Raw genomic sequence first — 11,169 nt, forward strand, 5'->3', positions numbered from 1 at the left:
TGATATGAAATAAATGAACGTATTTAATTCAGCTGTCTCCCCCAACAAGCCCTCCAGAGAAAATATTTTTAAGAAATGATGACCGTGCAGCTACAGACTTTTTCCTCACTATGCCTTTTTTCCCTTTCATCTTTGAGTTTGAAATGTCACTTTTCCCCTCTAACTTTCTTTTCTTATTTAACATCAGGTCATCCTCTGTATCTTTCTGTGCTATAACAAAAGTTTTTTCATCCGTCCTTCCTTCTTTGTCTCCATCAACAGGCTTGCCCTGTTTCCTTTTCCTCTCCTGAATGTGTGCTTTGACCTGATGACCCTCAGCGTTGCGAATATGAAACTGTGCCTGACGCTTCACTTGGGAGATCTCTGTTCTCATTCGCTGCTTCCGTACTTCTTTCTCATATGCCAGCCTTTCATTTAAATGAGCCCATTTAAATCTGTAAAAGGAAATCAATTCTAGATAATCTAATATAACAAATGTGATATTAATGTAATACAGAAATACACAATATTCCTGGTACGTTATGGTTGCTTTCCATTATATAATGAACTATTAGGATCATGATCTTGAAATTTATCAACTTAAACCTGAGATTTCGTATGAAAACTTTCCCTTCATATGACAGTGGTATCATTCCTCCAGTCAAGTGACATTATTTATTGTCCCTCCAGTCAAGTGACATTATTTATTGTTCCTCCAGTCAAGTGACATTATTTATTGTTCCTCCAGTCAAGTGACATTATTTATTGTTTTTACAGTTTTTTTTTTTTTGGAGGACCTTAATATGATATACTCTAGATAGCGGAAAAAAGAAACACAAGTTCGGTTTTTCTGATATAACTTTTAGATGCTTGGTGGAAATTCAATTAAATTCCACACTGAGCTACCTCTATGGACTTGCGTTTCTTTTTCCGCTAATATATGTAATTATAAGGAATACCAATATTGATCACAAGCAGAATACCAAGTATAAACAAGTGCAATCAAAGATTGTGAAACTTGCAGCAGCAATCAAATTATGCACTCATTTTTTATGTATGTTAGCATGTCATTTTGAAATTGTACGTCACATAATTATATAACATCACCCCTATACCTCTATTGGAAGTATAAACCAAATTAGAAGGGCATGAGGTGTATACTTTTGGACTTACAAGCTTTCCAAAAACTTACCCCAAAAACTTTAAAGTCTTGGGGTGGGACACCAATGCCCAGGGGTACAGCATTAGCTCACTGTTACTTGTAACCGGTGAGCTTATGACTACAGTCAATAGATATACATTTTTTTTTGTATATGCTAAGATACATTAATACAAATATATATATGGACTGTGGGCTTCGACTTTATGCAAAACCCTTGTGTAAAGGATTCATCAATGACTTTTTCTGATAATACAGGATGTTAAATGAGTTTCTATTTCATATGATTTTTTTGAAATAAGAATTTCATTTACTTTCAGTTAATTTACACATCCTTTAAAATTTTGGTTATGTAATTAAATGAAAAATGAAAAAAAAAACATGACAAGTTTTTTTTACAATTAATTAACTTAGAAATGGAAACAAAGGTAAGATTTTATTTACCAAGTAACTAAGACACTGCTAAAAATATTTGTGAAAACAACAGTTTGTCAAACTAATATATAGAATTAGAAAATATTCTCTCTCAATTTCCCTTCCTTTAGTACTAGTGTTGTCACAATGTGCAAGATGCTAAGGCTTGATATCATGTCACAACTGAAAATAGCAATCTACAACCAATCACAACTCTGCTAGATGTTTCAAGTCATTACACTTACGCATAACAAAATGTCCTTGTGGACATGTACACATCGTCATCATCAGTATAATACAGTAAAACTTGTCCATAACAATGCCTTTAATTTGTGACCGGAGGTAACAGTTCATTAAATCATATGTATTTGTTGTATATAGGATATTAAAATAAACAAGGTTGAGATGAGCCTATCTGGGGACTTTAATTTATTTTGGAATGAGCAGAAATTTGTATTGAGGCTGTTTGTCTTATTAAAGTTTTATATTATTAACAATGTCATAATAATTTGGAGTTTTATATTCAGCTTTATTGACAAAGCAACATATCCATCCCATGCTGAAAGCAGTTCAGAAATTATTATTCTGGTTATTGGGCTTAAAGAAACCAGCCAATGACTTCCTTAACTCGACGGGAAGCATGCAGCCGGAGCTGCCATTTTTGCACAAACAGCTCATACACACAACATTTCTTACACTGCCCTACAACATACTCATTTACAGCTGAGTTGACTGGAACACAACGGAGTAAAGTACCTTGTTCAAGGATACAACACAGCACCCATGCATACACATGGACACGAACTAGCAATCCCTTCAGATACATATCCCCCTGCTTCCTACCAATAGACCACTGTGCCTCCGTAATTACATTTATACATATGATATATTTATTTGTTACCTGTGCAGGTACTTGATATTCCAGAGCTCGTCGTACCACTGACTTGACTTTTTACCCCCAACATTAGTGTTATTCAATGCTAATGCTACTTGTTTGGCGACTTTCTTGTTACTAAATTCCAACCAGCCCTCTGTAAACAGTCGACCCTTCTTAGTGTTTGCTCCTCGCTCTGCAAAGTTAAACAATAAATAAACATCTACATGAACTAATTAGAAATTAACTTTAAATGTAGTGATAAATGTGCAATATTCAGCATAACGATTTGTATTCTATATTTGCTATAATGACATTATTCTGATGCAATATATATATATACAGTATTGTACTGCAGGAATCCATCATACAGGGATCTCTATCATAACTGACTAGTCTAGATCTACTATTAGTAGGAGTTTCTTCTCTACTGCGTGCATGCCTATCCATGGAAAATATTATTGCTTGACAGCAGGGAATACGAAGACTCTTATCAATTTTTGATTCTATCATGATGAGAGAGTGCCCAAGTTTCCTATAGCCCCGACACCATGTCTGGGCCCTGTACACTAGACATGGTGTCAGGGCCAGAGGAAACTCGGACTAGATGAGAGAGTGAGAAACTAAACTATATAATCATGGTTAGATAGTCACAAACCTATTACAAATGCTTTTGTAATGATATTAACTATATTTAATTGATATGTTTGTTCATTCCCTAATCGCTACGATAATTATGCTACATATGTATATATTTCCGATTCCAGATCCCTACGAGAAAAAAGCGTCTCAGTAACCCTGATGCAGATGTAATATACATGTACATACATATAGGCCTAATGGATGTAGTTTTTTCTTTGGATTTAAATACAGTAGAAAGTTAATCATTATAAAAACTAGCCATTCTCATTTCCATATTTTTAAGTAAAATGTCATTTGCCACAGGATTAAAAAAAAGTTTAGAAGCCATGCTGTGTGGACACGTAAACAGGGATTAAAAGCCCTGTGGCTAAATGACAGTATTGAATCACCGATCTGAGGTATAAAGTCTTTGTTTGAATAGTTATTTACTAAGAACATAACAGTATTTTTAAAGACTTTTGTTTTTCGTCTCACCTTAAGCTTGTTGCACAGGAAAACAATCATCGTTTTAATTAAAATTTGTACAAAAGTTAATTGATCGATCGAGACGCGACTAATCCTTGAACACAGCTAATACTACAATTAATATGAAAACAGGGTGAATTTATAACACATTTAGAAGAAAACATACCTTTATCGACGTGCTTTTATAAAAAAAAAAAAAAATCTAACACACATCAACATAGCTCGCGGATGTTAATCAGTATATATGTAGTAAATGAATGGAAAGACGGTTGCTAAAATCTGGATATTGTTCCGACAATTTTTCGTGAAATTTTGGTGTGTTTAATTTTGGATTTTTCACACCAAGCGCCAAATTTTAAATAAACTAAAATATAACCACATCCAAAATATCCCAAAGTATGGTATAACTTGCTGAGGCTGTATCATTCTAGTAAGGTTGTAATGTGTCATAATCAACTGGATGGAGCAGTTTCTGTCAGAAATGATAGGTAATGATATAACTATTATAAATAAAATGTATCACAGTGAATAAAATCCTGCTGAAAATTGCTGAAGCAGATCGACCCACACTTAGTAAAATATAATTTAAATTTCACTTTACTTAATATATCAAATGATCTATATCTACTTAAATAAAATGCTTCAATTCATGAATAACATATCTAATTATAGGAATCTTCATACAGCAATACAATACTTCTGTATAGCTTATATTTTTATTTTAATCACTGTATTTTAAATGTATCACAGTTAATAATGATCAGGTTGGGGAAAACCGCCAACTTGCGTATAATATGCAACCTTGGCTAAAAAATTGAGGCTTACTTCTAGATCTGTTACTAAAAAAAAGCCAAAACCACTCTAAAGTTAACTTTTAAAATCTTTTTGTCAAAGTTGCATTTATAGTCATCACGATCATGAAACATCATGCAAATTCAAAAATAACACGAGCTCTTGCATTAATTGTAGAACAGCATATATATCTTGTATAGCAAATGTTTGCATTGTCAATAAATAATTAAATACATAAATTCGTATTGTATTGCATATTGGATAAATGAGATTTATATTGTGTACTTAACAGAATTAATTTGTGATACTCAACCTTAATTGACATCATTCATATATAATATATAGTTGAAAAATTTCTGATTCCTTCAAAAAAGCAAAATAATTATGAAGTCCAAAATTAAACATGTCATAAAGCAGAGGTTTAATTTTCCCACAAAAATCCCTTAGTTGGACTCTGGTAGTGACTAGTCTAACCCCACAAGGACCCTAATGTCAAATATCAGTACCCTAGTACAATTATAAAGTGATGTGTTAATTCATTTCAACACTTGCACCAAAAACTTGACCAACACCTTTTGTTTATATAAAAATTCCAAGTCTGAAACATGTCAAAAAGCATCCCCCCCCCCCAAAAAAAAACATTGGAGTTCAACTTCAGGATGTGATAGTCTAACTCCGCAGGGAGCCTAATGTCAAATATCGGTACTATTGTACAATTATTAAGTGATGTGTTAATGCCTTTCAACAATTGTACACCAAAAACTTTGGACCAGCGTAACAGAATAGAACATTGATATGGGGTCCCCGTGATTTTGTGTACGCTGTACCCGGACCCGATCCCCGTACCAGGAATATTGATAATAGTTTTTCTCATCAGTGACTCAATGAATAAATCTTATTTTTTTCTGATATTTTAAAAAATCCAAAATAATATTTGAAAAATATTACTCATTAAATAAAAAGGAAGCAATTCCTAGAACTTTTGTAATCGTCAATTGACATTTTTCAGAGCATGATTTTGTGTACGCCGCACTCAACCATGAAAATGTACGTGTTTTGACTATTTATTTGTAAAAAACAGTTTATTTTTTATATTTTTGATTCCACACTTCAAGTAAACATAGTTTATGATATAAACATAAGCTTTAATTACAAATTCTGCCTTTTTTTTTATCGCGGCGATGAATGCTGGTTTTTTGTTTACGCCTGGTCCCGTACCAAGGGCAGATTACTCCCGATCCACCGCCCCGTGCTAAGACTACTGGTTTACATGTAGCTTGTATTGCTTGTGACATCACCATGAACTACAACAATGTATACACGTTTCTCAAAAGTCAATTTAATTCAAACATATATATTCTTTACATTTGATTAACCGCCACTTATATTCGTATATTGATTAATGTCGCAAATACGTTGTCAATAAAACGTTAACTAAAAACATTTGATACACCTTATATATATATTTATACACTATTTAAAACATTTAAAACTAACACTTTAAAAAGCCTTTTTATTACATGGCATAACTCTAGATCTATAATATAGAGTTTTATAATAACCAGAAACTGGTGGGTTTTTTTTTAAACGCTTTATAATCGATTCCAATGTTGTAACGATGCATAAACAGACAAGAAATGATGTTGATGTTACAAATTAAAATTAGACAATTTCATTATAACTTTAGTTCCTGACCCCAAGTACCTGACAAATATAATGTAGGTGTCATGTCACGTCCGACTTTGTTTTATCTGTATCAAAATCTTGGCAACACAAAACGGTGTCCGAGAATTCCACGTTTTCAGAAACTCAGGCTACTCCAACAATGTTAGAGGTTTTACACGGCGAGATACTTTTGACAGGCGCCGTACACAGGGACACGTTACAATAGTAATGTATGTATAAAATATATGGGGGGTCGATATAAACATAACACGTTTATATCGACCCCCCATATATTTTATACATACATTACTATTGTAACGTGTCCCTGTGAGCTGTGTAAAACCTCTAACATCGCAGTCGGCAAAATAATATCCGATAGTAGCAATGCTCAAGCAAAGGGCAGGTAACTTGTATCAATATCTTAGAAACGCTTTAAAACACGTACCCCAATTGTAGGGTTTAGTATCCGGAGGATTTAACTGTCTTTATCATTCTGTACAAACGCATAAGTTACCTAAAAATATCCATAAGGAATCCTATTGATTTAACTAAGTTTCGTATGTTAAAATTGGCAAAAGGGTAAGGAATGCCGAATTTTTGAAAAACTGAATTATGAATATTACCGTGATTCCGGCCGAGTCAAACGGCGTGACCATACTGGCTGTATTACTTAGGCATTTCTGATTTTTTGGGTATATAATAATATGCATGACAATCCCGGGAAACACATGAAAATGTCATTTATTCGAGACGGGGGTCACTGAAAAACATCGCAAAATCAAAGATGGCGGTCCAAAGTAGCGCCGAGAGACCTTGATTACAGCGGTACACCATACACATTTTCTGTCTAGTTTTGTATGGAATGATCCGAATCCATTAGTTTGAATTACACAGCAAACAATCAAATCAATTTAAGCATCAATATTAAACAAATGAAACGTTTACAATAACAGATGAACACACCATTTCATTGACGAAGACTCGACGTCATATCGAAGTCAACTTGACCTAGTTTTGAATATACACATTATAATTACAGACTTATTTTTTGTGTCGTCTGCAGTTTATCACATACCAACATTACTATCATTTGTTTATATATGAAACACAATTAATTAAATCGTGTTATAGCTACACTGAGGTATTATTACTACCTCGTTAAGATATTTGAATCCATATACTTTCAGTTTCACATGTTCAAAATTTAAGAAGGGGAGTAACTTCCACTTAGAATGGTCATAATGGAACATTTTACCTAAAATATCTTACGTATACATAAAAATAGAAGAATGTTCTGTTTTTAGTTTGAATATTACAATTGGCCAATTCTTACACCATTTATACAAACAAAATCATATTCAACTTATCAAGATGCATGGAGTACGCGTTTTTTGTATATTTGAAAAAAATGCCATTTTAGGACAGTGGATTTTCGTGTTTTAAAAATCGCATAGAAAATTTGTTTTTTCAACCGATTTCCAATCTGTTTTCTGTTTTGTAATGAGAAAACATAGATAAACAAAATAAGATACTGTTTATATAAACACATATTAAGGAAAAAAATGGTTGAGCATTGCTACCGATAGAAAAAGAGCCGACCAGCGGCCTCTTCTTATGTTACAGGAGTAAAACTCAGGCTAACTTAATGATGTTTCACAACGGGCATGATTTGATGCCAGAAATGATGACTTTATATTAAAATACATCATAGGAAAGAGTGAAATATTTCACATGTCAGTGTTAGACCGGCATTAAGTCTAAATTTAGTACATTACTGATGAAATTACATCGTTATGTCTATAGGACTGGTATGACTGATAGAGCAGGTACCATTTGGTTGAAGAAATATCCTTTCGACGTCTCCATATTCACTGAAAATGTCCCGTATCTTCTTCACACTCATAAAAGGTGGAATTCTACTGAGATATATCACACCAGGAACAGCATCTTTCTTCTTCTGTTTTGTTTTTGGGGAAATTACACTGCTACTACTATTCGTGTTTTCGTTATCCGCCATCTTTCTTTTCACATGAGATGGGAATTCCCCTTGCGACGAAAACGAGGCTCTCATTTGGATAACTAAATGCCCACTATGACATGTAAATACAGTTTAGGAACAGAAGCAGAAAACAACCTGAACCTACATAAAAAAATCTGAGAAATATCCTTCACGGACTCTCTATGACATAGGGAATAATACATATCGATAGAACACAGTATCATAACTGTTTTGGTATCAAAACTAGAGCACAGAATGCTAAAGATATCATTTCATGCCATTTAAACTGTATTTTATTCCATTATATTCACCATGTCATAACTACTACATCTTTGGTCAAACATTATATATATATAGGCATTATTAAACATTATTATATACGAAACGACGCACGCAGTATCTCCATTGGCCGATATTCTATATCCTATAATGAGGAGAGTGTTGTGACAAGAATTACTTAAGCATTGAACTGTTTTTGTATGGTATTTATGATCTATTTGAATGCCAGAGCTTTGTAAGCAAACAACATTATGATTTGTTTGCTTGCAAAGCTCTGGCATTCAAATAGATTATAAATACCATAGCAAATTATGATTTGTTTGCTTGCAAAGCTCTGCCATTCAAATAGATAATAAATACCATACAAAAACAGTTCAACGCTTATATTTACATTCCGCTTTAATTCATATTTAAAATTCATAATTCCCGCCTTACCGACAGTCAGCAGATTTTTTGTCAGTCGTTAGAAAAGCCGGAACATGGTCGTGTGCTTTTTTGCAAACAAAATAGTACATGGAAAATTAAAAAAAAAAAAAAAAATTTGTTTAACATTTTATTATCAACGTAATGCGCAAATGGCATATTTCTATAACAAATAATGTAGACAAAATAATTAGTCGTTAAACTTAATTATCCTGGATATTGTAGTTCCGGTTTGTGTTGTATTAATACGCTAATAAGTGTAGCGCGTGATGGATGGCATTTAAACGTACATCAGTGCCAGAGCTCTCAAACAGACTATATAGTGACAATGCCAGACAAATGTAAATATATATGTATAGTCAATTTCAGAGTAGTTAACGTAAATTCACCTGTGTTTTTCACCTGTAACCTGAGTTATATCATGATGGTAGTTTATACCTATAAGATGAACATGTAAAAAAAAACACAAAAAAAACTTATCAATAAGAAAACAAAGTTAATTGGATTTTAAGTTGTTTAATCAATTGATTATCAGGGGTGTTTTCCAATTGCCCGCAATTTAGAGTTCAAAGAAAATATGGTCTCGATAGATGCATAAATAGTGCAATATTTTTCTTCTGTAATACAACTAAATGTAAAACATAACTGTTCCATGTTCTATGTCTATATGTGATCGTTTGTAATTTACCTGTGTCTTGATAAAGGGGCAGATTGCCTCGAAAATTTGACAAATTACTTGTCTGTACTGTCGTTATTACTTCTTGACAATTAAACATATATGTATATATATATATATATTAACAAGTGTTTTTTTTTTTATCATTAATTTTTTTTTAAAGATTTCATTATAGTGTAAAATTATGGTTTATCTTCCTGATTTCAAAATTTTGATGCTTTTCATTTATTTGTTTTTTAGATGTAATTAATATACATTTTATATTAATAATTAATCCTACCTTAGGCCTTGATGACTGTTTGTAGATTTTTTTTCTCAAGTACACTGTATATGTACATACATATATTTTAATATTTATTATTTTATCAGACAAAAATATTTTTAAATTCAATGTATTGTTACTTCACTAATTCTTTAATTCAACCATGAAATCATTTTAAAGTACGTAATCAATTATCAAGAATCAGAAGTTTCGTATATTCTCATTTATGTTCTGTAAGAGACATATACTATCTACACAACAAGTTATGTACATGTACCTGTATGTATAATTGGTACTCTCAGGACATGCCTGTTGTCATGGCCACCTGGACCCCAGGGCCCAAACCCCACCTCACCACCACCTTATGGACCTGATTGATTGATTGATGGGGTTAACGTCCTTGTTCCGGTTATAACCGAGCCTAGGACACTACCTTATGGACATCCATAACACCTTACCTATATATATGTATCAGATGAGGATCAGTCTAAGGTGTTCCTGTTTTAACACCTGGCTATAGTTTTGTCAAGTCCCCAATTACCCCCAAGGGTCCATTTATAGCATGCTGTGCCAGGCTCCTCTGCCTTACCTACCTGTAATTAGCATCTAACACTTATTAGTGTATGTGTCAGTCGTTGTGTAATTATGAAACCATGTAAATGTATAAATATTCTATTTCAGTTTACTTAACGACATTTTAATGTAAAACAGATTTTCCCCCGAGCTAATAATGTTTCCTTTAAACATTACATAGCAATATTTTGAATCAATTTTAATTACTTTGCACAAAACTGCTTACTGTTAATTTTGGACGATTTATTCTATAATGTTTGAAGATATTTTAGCACATAATTACGAATGAACTGCAATAGGAAGTTGTACTTTTGACCTTAAGAACATATTGTTATTAACATGTTCATGTTTATTTTTCTCAATAAAATGAAGAATTGATATTGTAGCATTTTTCTCCAAAACCATATTTTTTCCATTTTTAGCACAAAAAGGCGCTATATTCTTGCGTATGTACATATTTGGACTTAAATGTATTTAATATATATATATAGCAGGAATACCATTATGAATCTTTTCTAAAAACTCGTGTTTTTGCAAAAATGGCGCTACATACTTGTAAAAGATACTTTTAAATGTAGAATCCAACACTGAAGCTATATCATATTTGGTTTTTAGTTCACTTTGTAAATCCCTTCTTTGGGTACGAAATTACTGTAATTCCATTTTATAATCTATAATCAACACTTTAATAAGTGAATATGTTCAGCAAAATATCTAACTTTTACATGTATATATGTTTCATAAAAATAAAAACACAATGGTGACAGCGCGGATAGGCAGGAAGCAATCAGCATCAAGAACAGTTTAAGAGGCGGATAATATGTTGCGACAAAAATAATTATTTCCTAAAGATATCGTGAGGACAGTAAAAGTAGGAAGTAGAAGAAAGCTGATGTAGCTGAGAGGCAAAGTCCAGAATTAGAACCAAGACGGGAGAATTCAGGCAAGCCAATGGGAATTCAGAGAT

At 32.7% G+C, this 11,169-nt stretch overlaps 1 protein-coding gene across 1 annotated transcript; it reads right to left on the reverse strand.

Annotated features, from left to right (window-relative positions):
• On the reverse strand, positions 1-8,121 carry LOC117321052 (activator of basal transcription 1-like). The gene is made up of 3 exons (XM_033875534.1): positions 7,821-8,121; positions 2,454-2,622; positions 1-434 (listed from the first exon to the last, which is right to left on the reverse strand). Exons 1-3 carry the CDS (start codon positions 8,059-8,061, stop codon positions 29-31), a joined length of 816 nt encoding a protein of 271 aa, XP_033731425.1. The 5' UTR covers positions 8,062-8,121; the 3' UTR covers positions 1-28.
• Between the last annotated feature and the right edge of the window lie 3,048 nt (positions 8,122-11,169).

The sequence above is a fragment of the Pecten maximus genome, unplaced genomic scaffold (assembly GCF_902652985.1).
Source record: "Pecten maximus unplaced genomic scaffold, xPecMax1.1, whole genome shotgun sequence".
Classification (NCBI taxonomy): domain Eukaryota; kingdom Metazoa; phylum Mollusca; class Bivalvia; order Pectinida; family Pectinidae; genus Pecten; species Pecten maximus.